Genomic DNA, 26,600 nt, shown 5'->3' with positions numbered 1-26,600 from the left:
GCTCCGAATGACATTAGGCCGTTAAAAATATACAGTAGTATTTAACCTCAAGGTTCTTGCAAAGGATCCTTATGCGGCCATCTTTGAGATAAACATCATCATCATCATCATCATCATCATCATCATCATCATCATCATCATCGAACACCATCACCAACACAATCATCATCACAGCCACCACCACCAACATCATCATCATCGTCATCATCGTCACCACCACCACCACCACCACAACCCACCACCATCATCATCATCATCATCATTATAATTATCCTCAACATTATCGACGTCGTTGCCATCGCCACCACAGTCATCATCATCATCATCATCATCATCATCATCATCATCATCATCAACGACGTCGTCGTTGTAGTCGTCATCGCCATCACCACTACCATCACCATCACCATCATCGTCGTTACCACTATCACGAACACCACCATCATTATACTTATCATCATTCTAACATATTCGTATTCTCATCGTATTAAATACAAATCAGTCAATATTTCCAAGAATCATATCTTCTTCAATTATAATCATTTTGTGTGATATGTTAAATAATAGGTCGTTGTATATATTCTATAATTTAGGTAACTGAATGTACTTATTGTTTGGGTATTTCTTTTTGTCGATACATGATACAATATAATTATTTTGTAGATTTCATAATAATGTGAAATTTATGTAATGGATCATTAACATAAACTGTCAATGTGTTATTGTTTTTTTCTCTAATATAGAATATAAAAACAGCTGAGCAAGGATGCCATTGTAAATAAAGAACTAGCTGAATCTTCCTCATTAATCAATAATCCTATCGCGAAGTAAGACTAACATTTATCAATAACATCATATTGAAATAGGAAATGAGTTGATAGATTATTAAAGCGACTCTTCTTCGAAGTCGATCAAGTTTAACCTACAATTTGCACGTTTATAGTGGACTGTTTTGATATGAGAACGTTTCCATCTAAGATTAATAACATCTGCCACAACGACATTGTTGTGTAAAGTTAAATCTATTTTATTTATTTTAGGATGCATGTAAATACACAACGTGAATTAAAGTAGTTGAATACACATAGAAAGTGGTTGATGATAATTAGTTCGTTGAAAAGTAACATATAACATATTTCTATAAATAGAATGACACTTTCATTGATTGTTTCACTGTTTTTCATCAAACATGATTTCTCAATATCGATGCTAACATTTAACTTATTATTCACGTTTTGGTAAATATGAAATCAAAGCATTCACGCGTATTGTCAAATCTGAGAACCTTGAATGACGCCGAACTGTCCATATGTTCTCGGATGTCTTTCATCTCACTAGCAGGTTCCACCGTGCAGTACTCCATCTTGCATGTAATGGTGTGTGGTATGTTCTTCATCGTCTCTATCAGACTCCGCACCGCCTCCGCTGTCATTGTCATAATACAAAGTGTAATATGGGTGATGGTGGCTGGAGGGAGCAGGTGGAGCTCACCTAGATCTGTATTATATATGTCAAGGTGTTGTAACTGAGGGAGACTTGGTAGTATATCCACAAGTAACTGGACATTCTTAACGATAGTTAACCTAAAATAGTGTAGTTTACTCCACCTTTGAGGGTTTTTAAATAATTCAAATATGTACATTTCAACATTTGATGATACTATCTCTAAGTAAAATGTTGTAATATTTGTTGGATCAACCTGCACACGTGTGGTATTGTTTCCTCGTATCTTCAGATATTCCAGCCTGTGACACTGGGACAGGTCATACTGCCCATGGCGGTCCCACAGTCTCACTCCTTTGAGTGAGTCGGAGGAGGATGTGATCACCTCCTGCAGCTCTTCCCCATTAATTTGGTCATCGCATTCCCGGATGAACAGTAACTGAATACGTTTCTTGTTTATCATCATCAGCTTTTTTAACACTACAACATCCTCGTAACAATCAATCCGGAAGTATGCGAGATAGAACGGTATGTCACCATAGTTGTTCGCCTGTGCTTCATGGTACCCGGAGACAATCAGGTCCTGAAGTAGTGTATCCACTATATAGTAGATTGATGGTTGGTATGGTGGTATAGAACTATTGATCCATGAAGACATTTGTACACCGAGCTCGGGCTTCATTCCACATATGAAAATAAATGTCTGAGATACATCTCCCAAGATATTTTCCTTATTATCTTGTTCGTAATGGTTTGATAGCTGACTGAAGTCGTTTTCATTCAAACATAAATGAAGAGCCGCTAAAACCTCTTGAAGTGTTTTATGAAAGAATGAAAAGTGAGATGATCTCTCGATCAATGAGTTGGATTTCTTCTCCGTGAGTAAGCCTGACTTCAGTGCAAATTCAACATGTTCCTTGCTTAACAAAGCGTTGACTGTTTTGTTGCTGAAAACAACAGACGAACCTCTGCACTCTGAATACAAAGTTGTGCATGCTAACTTTGCCAGCGCAAGGTAAACCATGGGATTTTGCATGAAGCATTCATGTTTCTTTAATACAGGTGGCAGTTCAATTTTCGGAATTTTATGCTTCCGTTGCATATAACTACATCTACATGATAGCATGTTTATCACGCCAGCATAAATGTCACACTTTGAATCGGTTAACGACTTGCCCTCGAACCACAGGCACACGAGCTGGGTGGTACTGATAGGTGCTGACAATAATCCTTGAAGATTCTTCGCTGACACCATTTCCATGAAAGCCTCTGGTGTCCGTTCATCCTTATTTCCCCCATTAAGAATGTTGATGATATTTTCCACAAGTTGCTTTGTATCTGCAGCTCCTTCTATTTCAAGATATTTGTCGATCTTTGAATCCTGCACTCTAAACTGTGACAGTCGCCAGGGACGCGTTGTCGTGAGGAGCGTGGCCTTGTTGGCCGAATTTCGGAAAGGGATAACTTTTTCCTCAGTTTTGCACGTACAGTTTACGTTTCCCGGATGAGTCCATTCGTCAAGGCCGTCAGCTATGATTAAACATGTTTCACTTTCCAGAACCGTCTGCAATAGCCGGTAACCATCATCGGCATCCTTCTCGTGGTAGATTTTACCTATAAGTTGATCCTTGATCATTTCTGCTAGATCACACGTCTTACCCGAATCTCGTAGGGTGATATGAAACAAAAATGCAAACTCTTTGAAGAATTCTGGATCGGCATAGCTTGTTCTAATACCGACATGTTCCACCTCTGGTAAATACTGGTGAGTCCATTCCAGGGCACACATTACGGAGAATGTGGATTTCCCGTTGCCCGGTTCACCAACAAGGAAAACATTTCTGAGCAGCTGACCGTTTTTTAAGAAAACATCTGAAAATTTGGCAACCTCTTGACCACTTTCTCCCTTGTCAATTTTGCCGATTTGTCTATGATCTTTCTCCACAATTTTCGGTGCCACGTAGAATTTCCTGAGTTTTGCATTCTTTTCTTCAAGAATGGGAGATATCGGCATGTCGGCCAAAGTGGTTTGGTAATGGTTTGCCAAACGTAGTCGTAATCCTGAAGTAAATGTAAAAATATAACATTTAAAACATAAAAGTTAAGAACAGATACGTACGCATTATCACAAAACGCAGTACAGGAGATAAGTAGCAGTATTATCACAAGACGCTTGTTGCGGAAGATAAGTAGCAGCAATATCACAAGACGCTTGTTGCAGACAATAAGAAGCACATGTCACAAGACGCTTGGTACAAAAGATAAGAAGCAGCAATACCACAAGACGCTTGTTGAAGAAGTTAAGAAGCAGCAATATCACAGGATGCTTGGTACAGAAGATAAGAAGCTGGCCCCAATTTCTCGAAACTTCTTAAAGCTGCACTCTCACAGACTTACCAATTTACAACTTTTTTGTGTTGTCTTGGAATGAGCAAACTTTTGCGTAAATATCTGCGAATCAATAATAAAAGATTGCTGACAAAAGATCATATCGCAGAGTTTAATATTTCCGTTCGAAGATCAATTATTGGCTTAAACCGTTACTAACGGTTTAAGAAAAATGGATAAAACATCAATTTTTGAACTAAAATATAAAAATCTGAAACCTATTTTTTGTCAGCAGTCTTATATACCTGGTTTCAATTGATTTTCGCAAAACTTAGCTTCTTCCAAGACAAAAAATAAAAAAGTTGTCAAAACGTTCAATCTGTGAGAGTGCAGCTTTAAGCTTAACAGGCTTAAGTAGCTTATTTCAATTAGCCGAAATACATACTTAAATTGAATTCTGATAAATGAAAAATGGTTTATTGTGATTATCATAAAGAGAATTCATATTTTAAGTATATAAACTCTTAAAGAAGTAAATATTACACAAATTATTGAAAAACAAAAATAGTGAGCTTAGCTTAATCCTGTTATAAGGGGCTTAAGAACAGGCGCGTAGGAGCTGGGCCATATTCTGGCCAGTAACGGCAATGGGGCCGCGAATATTTGATACCGATTTTCTTAAAAATCGTATTTTAAATAAATAAGATTAATACCAGTCTGACACGATATTGAATATACAGGTCACCATGTCATGATAACACCATCTAGCTAATTGGCGTGATTAAAGACGGGTAAGTGGAAGAAAACGAGGCAAAAATACAATAATTATTTGTATCGTTTTTGATGTTTCAACAACTTTAGGTAATAATTGTATTTACTAGTTAAATCAGAATCAGAATTGTCATTAAACAGCCAGCAATATGTAACATTTCAAAAACGTCACATTACATTAAGTTTGACATTAAAATGGACGTTCCAAATTTAAATTTCCAAAGAGCTTTTTTGGCACTAAAAAGCTGAACACAGAGCATTCAACTCACAATGGTTCCAAAGTCACTCGTGGCTTCACTATAAATAGGTTAACTGCGCCAATTAACTAATTAACATCAATGCGAGACTGCGCGCTAACGATTATTTAAAAGTAGATAAATACTGATGGATTTATAATTGCAATGCCAAAACGTCACGAAACGCCGACTATGAGTATCCGACTTCACCAAAGGACACCTATCGCCAGAGGTGTTGGACATGGCGATTAACTGTATCCAACATCGGCTCGACCAACAAGGATTCCGGTTATATAAAATGAATAAATGTTACTAAACGATATTAGTTTTATATCTATCAGCTTTTTTAACCGAAAAAGGTTTAGAAGAAAACATGAAAATAAGAACCTAAAATCACTGGAAATTGAGTCTTTCAATGCTTAAAATTGAAAAAAAAATCTTGACCGAGAGGTTTCGAGAAATTGTGGCCAGTATTGTCAAAAGACGCTGAGTACAGAAGATAAGTAGTAGTATTTTCAGAAGACTCTTGGTATAAAAGATAGGCAACAACATTATCACTAGACGCTTAGTACAGTAGATAGGTAGCAGTATTGTAATGGTTGTAATGAGTTAGAAAATAGCAGCTTCCGTTCTCTTTACTTCTATGAAGAAGAGACACCACTGAAAACTCTAGTTAATATTTTGTGAGGTTAGTTTCGTTCAAAAACCATGCCAAGTTACATGTCAATATACAATTTTATATGACAATGGTTAAAGTTTTTGCAAGCCGATAGCACTAAATACTAATTAAACACTTTAATTTACAACCAGAAAGTTTAATCTGATTATAAAAACTTTTACATGATGTATTCATTGATACAGTTATGCACATAACAGCAGATTTCAGGGCCGAACTTCGTGAACGTTTCCAATCAGAGTATAAAACTTACCACTCAAATGTAGCCATTTTTAGTAACGGAAACATTGATTTGAATCCATCCAAACCCCCACCCCCTTGACCTTGACTTTGCCTTCAATCCCCCTCTAAAGCAATCCCAAGCCAGCCCTTTACATCAGCTACCTTCATACCAAGATTCATTACTATCCGCCAATTGTAGCCTAATTTATTGGGCACAAACCAATGTTTGACGTCCGCCCACCAAACGACGTCCTCATTCAGATAACCCGGTTTTCTATGAAAGCCTGTTTAAAAAGGCCCGTTATTGACGTTCATAAATTTATGCATGGGTTTCAGCGCTCGATACGTCATTTCTAAAAAGCGTCTCTTACCTTCCTTCAACACCTCCCCTTCGTTCTCAGCACTGATCTTGAAATCGTCTGTTTGCAGCTGTAAACAAAACAGATCAAGACATTAAAAGGCTATTTTACAAAGATAGACACAAAGAAGTAAAAAGACACAACGGAAAACAATTTTACTACACTTGTGTTTTTATGTACAATGTCTTAGAGGTGACCTGCATTAATATCAATTTTGTCTCGTGATCACGAATTACTTACTTGTTCCAACGACTTGTATGTTGTGGCCACGACTAAATAAACTCGATGCCACCACTTCGTGTACGCAATAAACGCGGAAAGGCTAAGACCGGTTTAGTTTGTGTCATGGATGGAGACCAAATGGTACGCATCCTTGGTTTCACATCACATCTGTTAAGTTCACCACACAGAAATAAGCCCACCAACATCCAAGCATAAAATCATAAAGAGACCCCCATCTACACCAAAACCGGTGATCTTATTGGATGCGAGATTAAACCAAGGTTGCGTACCATGTTGTGCATTTGAGTGGGTAAGCTAGTTCAGTAGTGTCGGCTATCATGCAAAGTCCTACTTGTCTAATCTGTGTCACGGCGTGCCGTGCCTGTTGTCGGTACGCTAGCTCAGTGCTGTCCTCCATCATGAAAAGTCCTACCTGTTCAATCTGTGCGACGGCGTGTTGTGCCTGTTGTCGGTACGCTAGCTCAGTGCTGTCCTCTCTATCATGTAAAGTCTTACCTGTTCAATCTTAGCCACGGCGTGCTGTGCCTGTTGTTGGTACGCTAGCTCAATGCTGTCCTCCCTATCATCATGTAAAGTCATACCTATTCAATCTGTGCCATGGCGTGCTGTGCCTGTTGTCAGTACGCTAGCTCAGTGCTGTCCTCTCTATCATGTAAAGGCATACCTGTTCAATCTTAGCCACGGCGTGCTGTGCCTGTTGTTGGTACGCTAGCTCAATGTTGTCCTACCTATCATGTTAAGTCGTACCTGTTCAATCTGTGCCACGGCGTGCTGTGCATGTTGTCGGTACGCTAGCTCAGTGTTGTCCTCTCTAGCATGTAAAGGCATACCTGTTCAATCTGTTCCACGGCGTGCTGTGTCTGTTGTTGGTACGCTAGCTCAGTGCTGTCCTCTCTATCATCTAAAGGCATACCTGTTCAATCTGTGCCACGGCATGCTGCGCCTGTTGTCGGTACGCTAGCTCAGTGTTGTCCTCTCGTTCTTGTAAAGTCATACCTGTTCAATCTGTGCAACGGCGTGCTGTGCCTGTTGTTGGTACGCTAGTTCCGTGCTGTCCACACTATCATGTAAAGGCATACCTGTTCAATCTATACCACGGCATGTTGTGTCTGTTGTCGGTACGCTAGCTCAGTGATGTCCTCTCTATTATGTAAAGTCTTAACTGTTCAATATGTACCACGGCGTGCTGTGTCTGTTGTCGGTACGCTAGCTAAGTGCTGTTCTCTCTATCATGTTAAGTCGTACCTGTTCAATCTTAGCCACGGCGTGCTGTGCCTGCTGTTGGTACGCTAGCTCAATGCTGTCCTCCCTATCATCATGTAAAGGCATACCTGTCCAATCTTAGCCAAGGCGTGCTGTGCCTGTTGTTGGTACGCTAGATCAATGCTGTCCTACCTATCATCATGTAAAGACATACCTGTTCAATCTGTGCCACGGCGTGATGTGCCTGTTGTCTGTACGCTAGCTCAATGCTGTCCTCCGTATCATCATGTAAAGGCATACCTGTTCGATCTGTACCGAACGTGTTGCGCCTTCCATTGGTAACTAGTTCAGTTGTGCCCGCTAACATGTAAAGCCATACCTTCTTAAACTGTTCCACGGCGTGCTGTGCCTTGTGTCGGTTTACTATCTCAGTTTATTCTTAAAGCATGTCAGTTCGTACCTCCTAAGCTGTTCCACGGCCTGTTGTGCCTCGGGTCGGGTTGCTACCTCATTGTAATCTTAAAGCATGTACGTTCGTACCTTTTTTAAGCTGTTTTACGGCGTGTTGTGCCTCGGGTCGGTTTGCTACTTCAGTTTAGTCATAAAGCATGTGAGTTCGTACCTTCTTAAACTCTCCTACGGCGTCTTGTCCCTCGGGTCGGGTTACTACTTCAGTTTTGTCATAAAGCATGTAAGTTTGTACCTTCTTGAGCTGTTCTACGGCGTCTTGTGCCTCGGGTCAGGTTGCTACCTCATTTTATTCTTAAAGAATATCAGTTCTTACCCTCTGAAGCTGTTCCACGGCGTCTAGTGCCTCGGGTCAGGTTGCTACCTCAGTTTAGTCTTAAAGAATGTCAGTTTGTACCATCTGAAGCTGTCCCACGGCGTGTTGTGCCTCGGGTCGGGTTGCTACCTCATTATAGTTTTAAAGCATGTACGTTCGTACCTTCTTAAGCTGTTCCACGGTGTGTTGTCCCTCGGGTCGGTTTGCTACTTCAGTTTAGTCATAAAGCATGTAAGTTCGTACCTTCTTAAGCTGTTCCACGGCGTGTTGTGCCTCGGGTCGGTTTGCTAGTTCAGTCTTGTCCTCCAGCAGGGTGCGGAGCTTGAACAGGAAGTCTACTAGTTCCGTGTCCTTGACCTTCTGGTCATTAGAGTGGCGTACGCGTCGACCAATGTCTCGAACCTTAAAAGTAATGTTTCAAATAAGTTTTGACTAACATAGCTTGTAGTTGTTTTGAACATCGCCCAAATTTAAATAAATGCATGTAGAAACGTATAAATGTACTTTAAGACTCCCTAGTTGACTGGCTAAGAGTACATGCACTTTAGGACTCCTTGGTTGATTGGCTAAGAGTACATGCACTTTAGGACTCCTTGGTTGATTGGCTAAGAGTACATGCACTTTAGGACTCCTTGGTTGATTGCCAAAGAGTACATGTACTTTAAGACTCCTTGGTTGATTGGCTAAGAGTACATGCACGTTAGGATTCCTTAGTTGATTGGCTAAGAGTACATGCATTTAAGGACTCACTAGTTGATTGTCTAAGAGTACATGCTCTTTAGGACTCCTTGTTTGATTGGCTAAGAGTACATGCACTTTAGGACTTCTTGGTTGATTGGCTAAGAGTACATGCACTTTAGGAATCCTTAGTTGATTGACTATGAGTACATGCACTTTAGGACTCCTTAGGAGTAACGAATGTACAAACTAATTAATAAGGTAGTGAACATGTACTGGTTGCCATCATATTAAATGAGTACAAAGAGGAACTTCAAATGTCAGCTGAACAGTTGTGCATTAATTATGAACATTCTTTAAAAAATCATCAAAATCGATTAATGTGATTATATTTACCTCTGTCAATAAATTTGGCTGTATCGCAACGTTAAACGACAGCTTATATTGGAAATCCTTGCAATTCATCATGACGCTGATCACGCCGTTGAAATCGCTGTCTTTGATGGAGGACACGGTCTTGTAGCCATCAGGAGGCAGGAAACACTTGCCTATCTCCCAGGGAATGGTACACCATTTGTCGGCGTTCGTGTTCTTCCATGATGGTCCCGAAAACCTGTGATGTTTGACTATTTCGTCACGGACGCCTTCACAAATCCCGTTTGGACATGGAGCATACAGTTTTTGAGGGGAGTTATGAAATCTACAGTTTCTAGTACTAGTGCATATCCCTCGAGTAGGGCAATTCAACACGTTCTCGGTGAAACAAAATGCACATGCTGCCCCGGGTGGAAGACCCTTGGATGTTCTAACGGTGCTATAGATGTCCTGATGTACACATGTCAGCACGTCCTCTACTATGTCTTGAAGACCCTCCTTGGTGATGTTGAGGGCGATGGCGGCCTTGATCCAGTTTTGGGCTTCTTTCTCCCGCAGTATATCTTTGTAGGAGGTCATAGTGTAGCCATGAGATCTTAGTAAACACCTAGTAATAGAAACAAGTTACTGAAGATTGCTTACATTACAAAAGTCCCCTTCGGGACTTGTACATAGAAACCTGGGAGTAGGAATATAAGTATCTATCATGTGTTTCCGGTACGGATAGAAAAATCCGACCCGAAGGCACGCGCGTAAGCTGGTAACGAGGCTTGCCGAGTTACCGGCTACGCAGCGTGCCCGAGGGTCAGATTTTTCTATCCGTACCGGAAACACATGATTGATATTTTTTCTTGCATATCTAAAATTATCAATTTGTGGAAAAAATGACGTATAAAACGAGCTTTTGTACATTTCACCAAAATGCGCGTGCGACATTGTTTACTGATGTCATAAAGCGCAGTAATTTTAAATAACTCAAAATCGCGTTTTTTTACGATTATTCATTTTCAATTTTAATTAAAAGTCTTGCATGGATATATATTTGATTTCGCTTTATTGAAATAGCATAATATTTTTTTCATCAACCAGGCAATATTTGTTATTGGTCCCAGATTCAGACTTAATATTTATGCACCAGTCAATTGTAACCACGGCCCCCCAGGTCCAGGGAATAGCGGGGACTTTGACTTTCGGTCCAGCCAACCCCGGCTAAAATCCCCGCCCTGCGGGGACGAACAGGTAAAATCCCCGCCAAATGCTCCGCACCCCAGGGACCCTAGGTAATGCCTATTCCCTGCTATATTCAAAGCGAAGACAAAACCACCGCATTCACCCGGCACTGCGGGGCAAAGGTAAAAACACGGCCCATTTCCCCGATATCCCCGGACCTGGGGGGGGGGGGGGCGTGGTTACAATTGACTGGTGCATAATATAGTGAAAAGCAGCCTAACTCAGGCTGTCATGTTTTATTTTGAACCAGTATGGGGTGATGACGTTTGATAGCAGATCAGCTAAGCAACATTAACTCGAAATTATTTTAAAATCGGGGAGGCATATTTTCATAATTTTCCATAATTTTATTCAAACAGTTAGAAGAAGCCCAGCCCCCTTCATGTCATTTTTAGGAATCAACATGGAGTGAAAAAATCTTATACAGGGTCACCTAAGAAACATTTCTGTAAACTTATTTTGAAATCGGGCCAGCGGTTTCTAAAAAGAAGATTTTCATTCATTTTCCGTTTGTTTGCCATGGCAACTAGAGTTCTGCATGGAGCGACTTTTATTGGTGAAAACTCGAAAAGGACGGGAAATCACCCTATCACAATAGCTCATGCGGTTGTGATCTTAAAAAGTCAAATCACGCTTGTCATACATATGTAGCCTTCAGGGGCCTATAGTACTAGGGCCTTAACAACTTGTAGGCCCGATGATTCGATGTGAGTTTGGGGACTTTTGTATGCACATTATACACACTTAAATATACTTGCAATGAGCATAATAAAATCATGGAGTACACCCTGCATTTTGTTTAAATAAACACCAAACTAGCTTTGGTTAAAATAATATAAACTTTTGAGTTGGTCAAAGAGTTGGAGTAGCTATAAGTTTTTATTACATGCAAAATCTTTCTGGGTTATTTAAATATAATCACTTTTCCAAAAAGTTGTAGCACAAGGCCTTTATGTAGCTACGCCACTGGCATTTTAGCTCTTAGATTCAGTGTTTTATATCGTAATAATCATTCATCATGATTATGCGTAACTATGATTCACAGCCTATAAATAGGTATGCGCTGGGATACCAATATGGGTCTTAAAAATAAAAAAGGCTGGATTCCGATTTAACCGAAATACGATACCTTTTTTCATTAAGGAGAATATTCGTAATATATATATGTGTAACTACATAATTGATCAACAAGTATAATTTCATCTATTCATGATATTGTTGCAACCGTTATTAGCATGAACCATTGATTTTTTAAATATTGCAATATTTTAATGAAATTTTGCACACCTATTATTCAATTTAAGAGAAGTTCAGAACAGTTTAAATTTGACCAAAAATGAGTTTTTAATGTTTTTTTTGAAAATCGTTACCAACACACTAATAAAAAAAGCCTTATTTTTCAACCAGAAAACTGGTAAATTGGCCTAAACATCTGTAAGATGTTGTTTACCAGCTGTAAAACTGTTTGTAACTCTTTTATGCAATCATGGTAGTATAAATTCTATTTAACCATCTTTGGAAAAAACAATTGGAAAATATTTGTCTATGAAAAGCATTAAATGATACATTTTATATATGGAATATTGATGAATTGTCAACTTGGAAATGAAAGTTACATGTAATTGCAGCTTGCATGGACTTTGCACTTTTCAATTTTGATCTTAAATGTTACTATATCTTTAACAAGAGAGAAACAAAAACAAAAAAGTATTTGAATCACATAATTATTTAATTTTCTGCTTGTAGTATGAATATAAAATGATATATGTCATTTTGAAATCTTAGCCACAATATTACATTTAGTATTACTTTACTAACCAAACACTTCCTTTAAATACATTAAATGTTGATACCAGAATGATGCAATGAATAACACTTGTTGTAAGTTAAAGCATTAATGTTTAAGTTCCATTAATCTTAAATATTACCATATTTAATTTTATTTTACTGAATTAGAATACCGGTTCTTTTACAAAAAAATCATGATCCATACACTAAAACGTCATACATAATTATAGTTTTAATATAAAGCTTTTCATTATTTTCATTAGATAAATTGAAACACATCCCTTTAAGCAAATATATATATTGACCAGTTTCTACAGAAACTTTACAATTATTGAGTCGCACTTTTATGTCAAAATAATGCATTGTCAGAATGTATCAATTTCTGTGCAACAAACTCCAGGAATAGTATTTCATTTAATCCTTTTTCATGATTGAAAAAAGTTATAAATGCAACATCAAAGTCCCTTCATGGACAAATACAAAATTAACCTTGATTTTTCATGAGGATTTCATTGTCAAACAATCACATTCCTGCCTAGTTCTACTGGTTTGGCAAGGTTTGGTCAGGGGGAAAATGTCACAAAATAACCAGAAACGCATCAATTGAGAAAAAAGTGCTGCATTTTTTAATTCATCAAGTAAATCGGCAAAATTTTGTTAGAAATCAGCCTTCATGCGAACTATTCCTTTGCAATCAAAGTGTATAATGTTCAACCAATGCACTTGAAAAACCTCTGTTTATCTATGAATATGACATCATATCCGAAAATGACACCACACCCCCATCCACAACATTGAAACAAAGGTATGTCACGAAGGCAATCAAGTGACAGCAAACTGGGCGGCTAGTCCCCTCCCCCCCCCCCCCGGCCTCCACAAAGTTGAAGCAAAGGCAAGGAATTCAATCACCTGATAGCTAAATGCGCGGATAGCCGCCCCATCTCCCCCTTCACATCCTCGGAATTTAGGCATGAAAGGCAACCAACTGATAGCTAAGTGGGAGGCTAGCCTCCCCCACTTCCCTGCACAACCTTGATACAAAGGCATGAAAGGCAATCAACTGATAGCTAAGTTGGAGGCTAGCCTCCTCCCCCCTCCACAACCTTTAGATTGATACAAAGGCTTGAAAGACAATCAACTGATGGGAAACTGGGTGGCTAGCACCCCTCCCCCCTCCTCCACAACCTTGATACAATGGCACGAAAGGTAATCCACTGATGGGAAACTGGGTGGCCAGCCTCCTCCCCCTGCACAACCTTGATACAAAGGTATGAAAGGCAATCAACTGATAGCTAAGTTGGAGGCTAGCCTCCTCCCCCCTCCACAACCTTGATAAAAAGGCATGAAAGACAATCAACTGATAGCTAACTGGGCGGCTAGCCTCTCCTCCCCCCTCGACAACCTTGATAAAAAGGCATGAAAGACAATCAACTGATAGCTAACTTGGCGGCTAGCCGGCTCCTCTCCACAACCTTGATAAAAAGGCATGAAAGGCAATCAACTGATAGCTAACTGGGCGGCTAGCCTCTCCCCCCAGCCCCTCCACAACCTTGATACAAAGGCATCAAAGGCTATCAACTGATAGCTAACTTGGCGGCTAGCCGGCTCCTCTCCACAACCTTGATACAAAGGCACGAAAGGCTATTAACATATAGCTAACTTGGCGGCTAGCCGGCTCCTCTTCACAACCTTGATACAAAGGCACGAAAGGCAATCAACTGATAGCTTACTGGGCGGCTAGCCTCTTCCCCCCCCCCCCTTCCACAACCTTGATACAAAGGCACGAAAGGCTATCAACTGATAGCTAACTTGGCGGCTAGCCGGCTCCTCTCCACAACCTTGATACAAAGGCATGAAAGGCAATCGACTGATAGCTTACTGGGCGGCTAGCCTCTTCCCCCCCCCTTCCACAACCTTGATACAAAGGCACGAAAGGCTATCAACTGATAGCTAACTTGGCGGCTAGCCGGCTCCTCTCCACAACCTTGATACAAAGGCATGAACGGCAATCAAATGATAAATAACTGGGCGGCTAGCTCACCAGCACCCTTGTCCCCGGCCACAATCCACAAAGTTCTATACAGTACAAGCAATAGTTTTTACAGGTTGAATTGTCATGTTGTTTTAATGGAAACAAAGCTGAAATAAATAAGCAAAGTATGATATAAAACTCATATTCCGTAGGTTGAGAAAATGCTGATATTTTTGCACACATGAATTAAATAAGATGTATTATTTTTGTATGAACTATATTCATTTCGATTAGCTTTTTACTGCCGTGCTCTACAGAGTGCTCCCGATGTTATTGGCAACAGTGTGCTTCACGTATAGAAGAAGATCTAAATATTTAAATGCAAAAATATTTTAGTATTTCAATCACTATATTTTCTGAAAAAGTACATGTAAAGTGAAATTGTGTATGGCACATGAAAACTATACATTTTTTTTAAAAATAATTTGAAAAATTGGACTTATTCCAAATTTTTGAAACATCATACCTCATAAGCCTTTGTTTGCTCAGTTATTGTTTTACATGTTGTATATTGAGATGTATTTATTTGTTTAATTTTGAAATTACATTGTATAGGTAAATTAGCGTATTTATGTGTAGATTTTAATTTGATTATTTGTACATATAATGTAGATTAAAAAGTTTTAACACGAGAATATAATACATGATTAAAATATGCAAGTATGGTAATTATTTATTTTCTTCTAAGCAGTTCACATTTCATGTTGAAACAAGTTCAAGAAGGAAGAATAATTTAGATGAGCGAAAAATCACCCACGTCTATTTTCTATTGCAACGTACCCTGACATTATTTCAATTCAGTAAAAAAATATATATAAGTAGCGGTGCAAAAGTTATTGGCGAGGGTGTGTATTGACAATACTAGCTTAAGTAGAAAAGACGCAACAGATCCTTTCAGGGATAAACACTTGCACTATTTGTTTAGGTTTATTTGGGTTTATCAGAACCCATGTTCGTTTGAAAGAGGCATGCAACATTAATTTCAACTATTAACACCTTCTCAGTTATTTGGATTTACCGATTTGTTCCCTAGCTGCCCAAGACTAGAACGTATTTTCATTAATACCTCCATCTAACCAATAGCCTTTACTTAGATTTAAAAAGGGGTCTCGTGTCTGACCCTATAAACTGTGAACGAGCCCCTTTTTTCTGTATATAAAATTAACTGTTTATTTTGGCGTCTTTATGGAAAGTAAAAGTTCAATATTTGCAATTTACATGAAAACAGTAGATAGCGAAATAAGCAGGTCTAACAGGTACGTGGAAATAAACTTTGAAAAAATTGATACATGATTTCAAATAAATAAATAACACATATATTCCGTATTCGTTGGTGTCGCCATTAACATCTATAATGTAATGTTGTTTAAATTAAAGTTAAATTATATTAAAAATCATAAGCCAAAATTAAATACAGTTTCGGCCGGTGTATCCAAGTAAACAAATATGACAAACATTCACAAAGCGCATGCGCTAATACACACCCAATCGTTTAAAGATAATATCAAATTTCTTGCCTGCCTTTCAAATATCACAATAGCAGTTGTAAGGTCGAATACGCTATCATCTACCATAATTATGTGATACTATAGACAAAAATGTCTTACATCAAACCGTATGCATGGAAGAAGATATGGGCAAGATTGTTCATTGAATTTTAAAATTGCAAGTAATAAAGCAGCATTACTGACTAAATATCTGTATTTTATGATGGCTTACATGATACATCTGCCGAAAGATCACCTGTTAAGATTCGCGAACTGTTTCGTGTAAACCACATAATGATCACAGTACTTATCAAGATTTCGGATTGAATTCGCGAAATGTCTTCGGTAAGATAAATGCACAGAGCTGCCACCTGTGAACTTTTTTAGCTGTACAAAACTCACAGGTTGACTAAAATACCAGGTGCGTAGCTAGAATTGGTATTAGGCAGATCGATGCCTTAGGGGTAGGTATGGGGATGCATTTCAAAATCGGGGGTTTTGGTATGACATAAGCTTCGACCTGTCAAAATTTCATTACGCAACTGCGTATTTGCGTACAGCTACGTGCCATAATTCCCTCGGAATGACTCCAAATATATGGCATGAGGGAGTTCAAATGTACAACGGAAGGAAGATAAAAATGCAATTTTAAGTTTTCACCACAGTACCCATGATTTTTTTTCGTACGATCCAACTCATCAGCTAAAGGCGATGTTGTCTGATGAACATTACAATGGACACTCTATATCAAGAGTTTGATATAGCAGAAAGTGTACGTCTAAAGAATTGCCTTTAAATCCAATATGTATTTCATTGTTCTTAGAATAGTTACATACATAAACTGCATTATCCAAATCGTGCACGTGCATACACAATCATAAGAAAACATGAATGCATTTTTGTACAATCTTTGGTAAGTGTTTTCTACGTATGTATAATCAATTTATAAACAACAGTGCCACTTTATGAGATTGAACCGTAACAAGTAGATATTCTGATCCTAAATTCATCAGACCAATGCGCTGAACTATTTAAAATGACACTGTCGTTTGACCATGATTGACAGATTAATAATCAGACGTGTAAAATAATCAAATTCCCGCTACGCTAATCTAATCTTTTTTTTTCTTTCTGATGCCATATACTATGAATATGTAGTCAGTGGTAGTGTATTTTATATTATTTGAGTCTGCTTCATTGTCATGCTTCGTTACACACTAGTGTGCGAAACATGTTTGAAACTAAGTATTATGTATAGGGAATCGTAGAAGGCTTAATTGCATGCCTTATTATATGTTTTTGCTTTGACGCAGATGGAAATCTCGAATTTCGTTTTTGTCTGGTTTTCAAACAGTGATATAGAAATATTCTGTTAGTTCTGCTCTTCATGTATTTGAGGAAAATATACTTCGGTTCACTATTTCCTTTATTCTTTGACCTCGTATCGATTTTGATCTATAGTTAAATAATTTGTATGAGCAATTACTTAAGTGTAATTAAACTCGCTTTAATGGGGTTTTATCAGACAAAATCTTAATTGGAGCCCGTATCTTAACAAAATGTTTTTTGTTAGTTTTAGATTTCAAGACCGCATATGTTTATCGACAAAAAGACAAATGTATGGGAATTTGTCCTGATAATCAACATAAATATAGAGCCCGATTAGTTAAAAAACGGTTCGATGTTAACAATGAACATGGAAAGCCTAATATCGAAATAAGCCCCCCCCCCCCCCCCCGTCCACAATGAAAAATATTCAGTATCCAAATTAGACGAACATGTTAAGCCTCATACAAAAAGTGTCCTTCGTCCAAAATGTAAAGCATCCAAATAATACAAATACATATATATCGCCTTATACAGATACTAGCTCATTGTTCAGTATGAAAATTATCTGAATTATAGAAACAGCCTCATATAGAAATTATTATCTCGTCCACAATGAAAATTATCCGAATGGTATGAACATTGATAGCCTCATATAATAATTAGACCATCGACCACAACTGAAATTATCCAAATCACTATCACATCACTATCCTCAAATAGAAAGAAGACACTCGCCCAGAATTAAAAGTATTCACAATCTATGATATTAACATGGATAGCCTCACGTTAAAAACGTTTTAAAAAAATATAGAACAGGTGTCTCGCCTGTGGTTTTCTGAGTTTCAAGACATTTGACTTTGGGAAATCGAACAAAAAAATATGGCACAATGAAGAACGCTTGAAACAGAAAGAGCGGGAAGTTATGCGCACTGCACATGGTCTCAATTTGATAAAAATTTGTGGCGAGAAATTTTAAATGGGTTCAAGACAAGCCAACAAACAAACAAACAAAAAACGACAATAATACCAAAGCGCATTTCAATGTTAAAATCTAGACATGCTTAAATGACGAAGCAAACATACAAGTAATCGTATTGCTTCAGATACTAACGCGTAGGGGCGAAAGCATTTTCGCTTAAAATGGGCGTGTCCAATCAGTAAACAAAAACAATAACAACCATTAACACGATCTCATTTATTGGGAAGTATTTTTTCGCCTAGCTGCGCTTTGACTCTATTTTTCATAAATACTTCAAAATAAACAATAGAATATATACCTAAACCTTCAAGTGAGCTATTGTACTTTTTTATGAACAAAGACCAAGCAGCAACGGGCAGATACTCATTTGAACAGAAATCAGGGGCGGGTCCAGCATTCGACATAAGAAGGGGTTGTAATTTATGGGCGTAACCTTTAGACTCGCGCCCCTCCATAAGAACTGATATTTATTTTGTTTCAAGTGTTGCCATTTTTTTAAAGAAATTTCTGGTCTGAAATGGTGCGTATTTAATTACTTTTGTCTCCTTTATTCAAATAAAAAGTCAACTTAGACGATTTAAGCGCGGGGGTGGGGCGTGCGCCGGTTGCGCTCCCTTCTGTATCCGCTAATGGAAAATATAGTTATATCAGACCTGAAATTATAGACTTTGCGGTACTAATGCTTTTCGGCAATATAGAGCACCTTTTGTCACATACTAATTATTAACAACATAACTTAATAGAAAAGTTTAATATGTGTTTCACTGTTACAAACATTTTGTTAACATTTCACACGAAATATAAAAGTGTCATGTCTGACCCTATACAATGTGAACGAGCCTCTAAGAAACATAATGTGATGTACAGTATGAGATATGATCCGGTTTTAGTTTTATAAATTCAAAGCCTTAAACTAGATCTTTTCCATTCATTCTGTCAGTATCTATATTTTATTGCTAATTTGGAGGTCTTTATGGAAAATAAACGTTCAAGTCTTGAGCAGTATTCATACACGAAAGCAGAAAACAGCGTATTAAACAGGTCTTACGGGATGGTGAAAATGATCCTAAAACGAAACCTAAATTCATGAATAAAAAAAAATGGTTTTGCATTTATTTATGTCGCTGATTACATATATATTAGGTGATGATGTAAACATTACAGTTGAATTATGTTAAAGTTTATAAGCCAAAATCAAATGCTTACGTTTACAGCCAATGGTATCCAAGTAAACAAATATGACAAACATTCACAAAGCGCATGCGCTAATCCACAACTATCCTATTAAATTGCCTGTAACAAGTTGGTAATGAAGGCGATGAAAGGCTGCGGCACGCGAAGATTTTACTGTTTTAACAATTCGGTTTACATGCAACAGCAATCGAATGAAAACATATTTTGAGTGGCACAAACATATTACCGATAAATGTTTGTGATTAATAAAGAATATGTTATGTTAATTGATTACTTATTACTACAATTAACTAGTTTTTTTTAAACTGTACCAAGATAAGGTGAAATTCTTTGGTTTAGGTAGAATTCTTTAGATTTGCGTTTAATCTTATAAACGTATTCAAATAAAGCATTTTATTAATTGTACATTTTTAAACAGCATAACACCATGCGTCCCAATTTGAAACACCAGCGCATTAATTATTTTAACATGTAATATTCTACAGTAGATCTGGCGAGAACTGATTTCGATTTCGACTAAAGTCACATTATTTTGACAGACAGATAGAAAGACAGACAGATAACCGATGGACAGACAGACAGGCAGGCAGGCAGGAATGCAGATATATAAGTAGATAGATGAATTGATAAATTGATAGGATCGATCACCGAGCACTGTACGATCACATGTTCTACAAAGGAGTTTTATATAATCTAAAGAAAATGTTTATATACATACAAACGTACTGATAAAATGGGCATTTCAATAACATGATCTGTTTTTATCAGAATATGGTAGCTTGGTGCATCATAATTTGAACAAAAAAGGGTTTAAGGAATTCGTTCACAGATATTGAATGATTAAAGTCAGAGGGCGTGCCTATAGCTAATTAATTATTATTGCTATCATAATTGTTAATTATACGAACGTACACGTGAGCGAGCTGTCGATATTTGTAGGACTGTCATTAGCTGAATATCAATATTTTATACGAGGTGGGAGCGTGTTGTCGATATTTTAAGGACTGTCATTAGTTTAGTATCAATATGTTATACGAGGTGGGAGCGAGCTGTCCACATTTGAAGGACTGTCATTAGTTTAGTATCAATATGTTATACGAGGTGGGAGCGAGCTGTCCACATTTGAAGGACTGTCATTAGTTCAGTATCAATATGTTATACGAGGTGGGAGCGAGCTGTCGATATTTGAAGGACTGTCATTAGTTTAGTATCAATATGTTATACGAGGTGGGAGCGAGCTGTCCACATTTGAAGGACTGTCATTAGTTTAGTATCAATATGTTATACGAGGTGGGAGCGAGCTGTCCACATTTGAAGGACTGTCATTAGTTTAGTATCAATATGTTATACGAGGTGGGAGCGAGCTGTCCACATTTGAAGGACTGTCATTAGTTTAGTATCAATATGTTATACGAGGTGGGAGCGAGCTGTCCACATTTGAAGGACTGTCATTAGTTTAGTATCAATATGTTATACGAGGTGGGAGCGAGCTGTCCACATTTGAAGGACTGTCATTAGTTTAGTATCAATATGCTATACGAGGTGGGAGCGAGCTGTCGATATTTGAAGGACTGTCATTAGTTTAGTATCAATATGTTATACGAGGTGGGAGCGAGCTGTCGATATTTGAAGGACTGTCATTAGTTTAGTATCAATATGTTATACGAGGTGGGAGCGAGCTGTCCACATTTGAAGGACTGTCATTAGTTTAGTATCAATATGTTATACGAGGTGGGAGCGAGCTGTCCACATTTGAAGGACTGTCATTAGTTTAGTATCAATATGTTATACGAGGTGGGAGCCTGGGTGTTGCCTCCTTTAAATAATATTTTGGAGAATTCACACATAGACGAACTATTTCGCCAAAACTGAGTGGAAATGCAACGAGCGTTTATCAGTATGAATACACCACTAAGCCTTATTTTCTGCTTTTTGCTAATCTCGCAATTGTAGCATTTGTCATTACGGCGAATCTTAGATCGATCTGTAGACCCGGGCGTACTGGAGAATGCTTAGGTACGTCACTAGTAGTATATAAAATGTTTAAATAATGGTTTAATCATTTGAATTTTAAATAATATGTTTATCGAAGTTTGACGCGCAATCGGTTGAATCTTTAGTTTTTGCCGTTCACATAAAATTTCAAACGAAATAGTTTGTCTCCTTAATTTTGACCTAAGCTTCGTACTTCTATCAGATAACACAATATTTAAAACTGTTCTGAAACTGTCTTTTAATGTTAAGCGTTCATCACCTACGCATCATACAACAATAAAAATTGCAGTGCTTGTTTTTAAAATTATTCTGAAGTTATGGAAGTAGTCTTTGACTGTTTTAAAGTGACTCGCTCATGTTTTTGGACAAACAATAAGTAATACTTACGCTAATGAAAATTGTGCTCTTCAAAGACGATATTTGAGCAAATATCAGCATTTGATGAAGGGTTCCAGTTTTTGGTATATTTTTTTTAACACTCCTTCTAATTTGCCACACTTTATTTCGTAATTAAAAAATCTTACAAACCATGAGCGGGATACTTTAACTAATGTTCAACAACTTTCTGTGTCGACAGCATCGCCATCTTGGCTGTCATAAATGCACGAAAGACAGGCCAACAAACAAACAAACAATCAATCAAACAAACAAACAAACAAATAGCACAATCTTAAACTGAAAAATTTATCTAAATCGCATTTCAATCTCAAAATCTAAACTTGTTTAAATGACGAGGTATTCCTACAATTAATTATATTGCTTCATGTTCAATGTTCGTTTGAAAGAGGCTTGCAACATTAATTCTAACTATAAACACGTTCTCGTTTATTTGGATTTACCGATTTATTTCCTTATGCTCAAGACTGGAACGTATTTTCATTAATACCTAAGCAATAGCCTATACTTAGATTTAAAAAGGGGTCTCGTGTCTGACCCTATAAAATGTGAACGAGCCCCTTTTTCTGTATATAAAATTAACTGTATATTTTGAGGTCTTTATGGAAAGTAAACGCTCAATATTTGCACTTTACATGAAAACAGTAGATAGCGAAATAAGCAGGTCTAACAGGTACGTGGAAATAAACTTTGAAAAAATTGATACATGATTTAAAATAAATAAATACATATATTCCGTATTCGTTGGTGTCGCCATTAACATCTATAATGTAATGTTGTTTAAATTAATGTTGAATTATATTAAAAACCATAAGCCAGAATCAAATACTCACAGTTTCGGCCACTGTATCCAAGTTAACAAATATGACAAACATTCACAAAGCGCATGCGCTAATACACATCCAATCGTTTCAAGATAATATCAAATTTCTTGCCTGCTTTGCAAATAGCACGATAGCAGTTGTAAGGTCGAATACGCTATCCTTTATAATATGTGATAATATAGACAAAAATGTTGAAACAATAGTTTTACATCAAATCATATGCATGGAAAAAGATATAGCCAAGATTGTTCATTGAACTTTAAGTTTGCAAGTAATGAAGCAGCATTAATGACTAAATATCTGTATTTTTTGATGGCATACATGATACAACTGCCGTAAGATAACCGTTAAAGGTTCGCGAATTGTTTCGTGTTAACCACGTAATGTTCCCGATAATTATCAAAATGTCTGATTGAATTTGCGAAACGTTTTCGGTAAGATAAATGCACAGAACTGCCACCCGTGACCTTTTTAAGCTATACAAAACTCACAGATTGACTTAAATTCCAGGTGCGTAGCTAGGGCCAAATTGGGATTACGCAGATCGATTCCTTAGGGGTATGTTTGGAGGTGCATTTCAAATTCGGAGTTTTTGGTATGACATAAACTTCGACCTGTCGAAATTTCCTGACGCAATTGCGTATTTGCGTACAGCTACGTGCCATAATTCCCACGGAATGACTTCAAAAATTCGGCATGAATGAGTTCAAATGTACAACGGAAGTAAGATAAAAATGCAATAAGTTTTCACCACAGTACCATTGATTTATTTTGGTACGATTGTATTTGGTTCGAACTCTTCAGCTAAAGGCGATGTTGTCTATATTTTGGTAACTGTCTGATGACAACATTACAATGGACAGTTTATATACAGATTTTGAAATGAACAATAAGTGCACGTGTAAGGAATTGCCATTAATCCAATATGTATTGCATTGTTCTTAAGAATAGTTACACATATAAACTGCATACTCCAAATCGTGCACGTGCATACAAAACCGTAAGGAAACATGAATACATTTTTGCACATTCTTTGGTAAGTGTTTTAGATATATGTATAATAAATTTATAAACAACAGTGCCACTTTATGAGATTGATTCGTAACAAGTTTATATTCTGATCCTCAATTCATCAGACCGATGCGTAGAACTATTTACAATGACACTGTCGTTTGGCCATGATTGTCAGATTAACAGATCAGACTTTTTAAAATAATCAGATACCCGCTACGCTAATCTAATCGTTTTGTTTCTGAAGCCATAGAATATGAATATGTAGTCAGTGGTAGTGTATTTTATATTATTTGATTCTTCTTCTTTGTCATTCTCTCGATACACATTGTGCGAAACATGTTTGAAATCAAGTATGCCTTTGTATAGGTAATCGTATACGGTTCAATTGTCTATGTTTAATTGCATGCCTTATTTTATGATGTTGCTTTGACGCAGATAGAAATCTCGAATTTCATTTTGACTGGTTTTCAAACAGTGATATAGAAATATTCTGTTTGTTCTCCTCTTGATGTACCTGAGGTCCACTATTTCCTTTATTCTTTAACCTCGTATTAATTTTGATCTATAGTTAAATAATTTGTATGGGCAATTACTTAAGTGTTATTGAACTGGCTTTTGACAGATAATTCAAAAACTTAATAGGAGCCCGTATGTTAACAAAATATTTTTTGTTAGTTTGAGATTGCTGTGTTACTACTGTTTTTATTACAAGACCTCATATGTTTATCGCCAGGAAAGACAAATATATGGGTGTGTGTGTGGGGGTGGGTCCTGGTAAAAAGCATAAATAAAGAGCCCTATTAGTTAAAAGAAGTTTGAAGGTAACTATGAACATGGAAAGCCTAAAATCGTAACTAGCCCCCCGTCCACAATGAAAAAAATTCAGTATCCGGGCCAAATTATACGAACATGTATAGCCTCATACAGAAAATAGTCCTTCGTCCAAAATAAAAAGCATCCAAATAATATGAACATGGATAGCCTCATACAGAAAAAAGTCCTTCGTCCAGAATGAAAAGCATCCAAATAGTATTAACAAGGAAAGCCTCTAACAAAAATAGTCCTTATTCCAGAATGAAAAACATCCAAATAATATGAACATGGATAGCCTTACATAGAGATAAGCCCCTCGCCAAAAATGAAAAAGCATCCAAATTATATGAATATATATTTAGCATTATATAGAAACGAGCTCCTTGTCCAGAATGGAAATTATTTGAATAATATAAACAGCCTCATATAGAAATTAGCCTCTTGTCCACAAAGAAAATTATCCGAATAATATGAACATTGATGGCCTCATATAGTATTAAATTAGACCATCGACCTCAACTGAAATTATCCAAAATATATGAACATCAGTATCCTCAAATAGAAAGAAGACAAATCGTCAAGAATGAAAAGTATTCAATTTTTCATTTATTAACAAGAATAGCCTCATCTAAAATCTGTACGGTTGTGTGTGTGCGTTTTTAAATAAAGAACAGAGAGCGCGTGTTTGAAGACATTTGACTTTTGGAAATAGAACAGACATCTATGGCACAGTAAACGCTTGAAACAGAAATAGCGTGAAGCTATGGCAAATAATGTAAATCAGCTTGGAGTCATGTTATAGTCACATGACCTTTGACCTATAAATCGATAACTAAAACAGAGCTAAATGTAACATGCGCACTGGACATGGTCTCAATATGGTAAACATTTGTGGCAAGAAATTTTAAAGTCCTTCAATGGGTTCAAGGGAAGCGATAATACAATCCAAAGCGTATTTCAAGGTCAAATTCAGGGCATGCTTAAATGAAGAAGCATACATACAAGTAATCATATTGCTTCAGATACTAACGCGAAGGGATGAACACATGTTCGTTTGAAAGGGGCGTGCCCAATCAGTTCACAAAATTAATTACAACTATTAACACGACCTCATTCATTGAGAAGTCATTATTCGCCCAGCTGCGCCTTGACTCTATTTTTCATAAATACCTCAAAATAAACCTCAAAATAAACAATAGCATATACCTAAGTTGCTTCCAATGAGCTATTGTACTTTCTTTAACCAACAAAGACCAAGCAGCAACTGGCAGGAACTCATTTGAACAGAAAACAGGGGCGGTTCCAGCATTCGACGTTAGAAGGGGTTGTCATTTAGGGGCGTAACCTTAAGAGTCGCACCCCTCCATAAGAACCGATATTTATTTTATTTTAAGTTTTGGCAGTTTTTTTAAAGAATTTCTAGTCTGAAATGGTGCGTATTTCATTACTTTTGTCTCCTTTATTCAAATAAAAAGTAAAAAGACGATTTAGGAGGGTGCGCCGGCTGCACCCGCCCTCCCCCTTGACCCGCTAATGGAAAATATAGTTATATCAGGCCTGAAATTATAGACTTTCCAATATGGTTACTATGCTTTTCGGCAAAATATAGCACCCTTTGTCACAAACTTATTATTAAAACATAATTTATTTGAACTGTTGAAGATGTGTTTCACTGTTACAAACATTTTGTTCACATTTCACACGAATTATAAAAGTGTCATGTCTGACCCTATACAATGTAAACGAGCCTCTTTAAATTAGAAACATAATGTGATGTACAGTATAAGCTTTGATTCGCTTTTATTTTTATAAATTCAACGCCTTAAACTAGATTTTTTCTTTCCATTCATTCTGTCAGTATCTATATGTTATTGCTAATTTGGAGATGGTCTTTATGGAAAATAAAAGTTCAAGCCTTGAGCAGTATTCATACACGTAAAACGAAAGAAGAAAACAGCGCATTAAACAGGTATTACGTAATGGTGAAAATATTCCTAAAACGAAACCAAAATTTCATAAAAAAAAATGGTTTCGCATTTATTTATGTCGCTGATTACATATATATTATGTGATGATGTAAACATTACAGTTGAATTATGTTAAAGTTTATAAACAAAATTCAAATGCTTATGTTTACAGCCGATGGTATCCAAGTAAACAAATATGACAAACATTTACCAAGCGCATGCGCTAATCCACAA

At 37.1% G+C, this 26,600-nt stretch overlaps 1 protein-coding gene across 4 annotated transcripts; it reads right to left on the bottom strand.

Annotated features, from left to right (window-relative positions):
• Positions 1–816: 816 nt before the first annotated feature.
• LOC128202944 (uncharacterized) lies at positions 817–26,600 on the bottom strand. 4 transcript variants are annotated; one of them, XM_052904143.1, is made up of 6 exons: positions 22,582–22,606; positions 9,340–9,925; positions 8,509–8,667; positions 6,048–6,105; positions 1,700–3,504; positions 1,265–1,425 (listed from the first exon to the last, which is right to left on the bottom strand). In XM_052904143.1, the coding sequence occupies exons 2-6, from the start codon at positions 9,895–9,897 to the stop codon at positions 1,405–1,407; spliced, it is 2,601 nt and encodes an 866-aa protein (XP_052760103.1). In that variant the 5' UTR covers positions 9,898–9,925; positions 22,582–22,606; the 3' UTR covers positions 1,265–1,404. The 4 variants fall into 4 exon arrangements, with proteins under 4 accessions (XP_052760102.1, XP_052760101.1, XP_052760103.1 ...); XM_052904144.1 differs by having other exon boundaries at positions 1,397–1,497; XM_052904142.1 differs by lacking the exon at positions 22,582–22,606 and adding an exon at positions 26,578–26,600 and having other exon boundaries at positions 817–3,504.

The sequence above is a fragment of the Mya arenaria genome, chromosome 9 (genome assembly GCF_026914265.1).
Source record: "Mya arenaria isolate MELC-2E11 chromosome 9, ASM2691426v1".
NCBI lineage: Eukaryota > Metazoa > Mollusca > Bivalvia > Myida > Myidae > Mya > Mya arenaria.
Note: the sequence above shows the minus strand (reverse complement) of the source record. Positions and strands in the feature narration are given on the sequence as shown.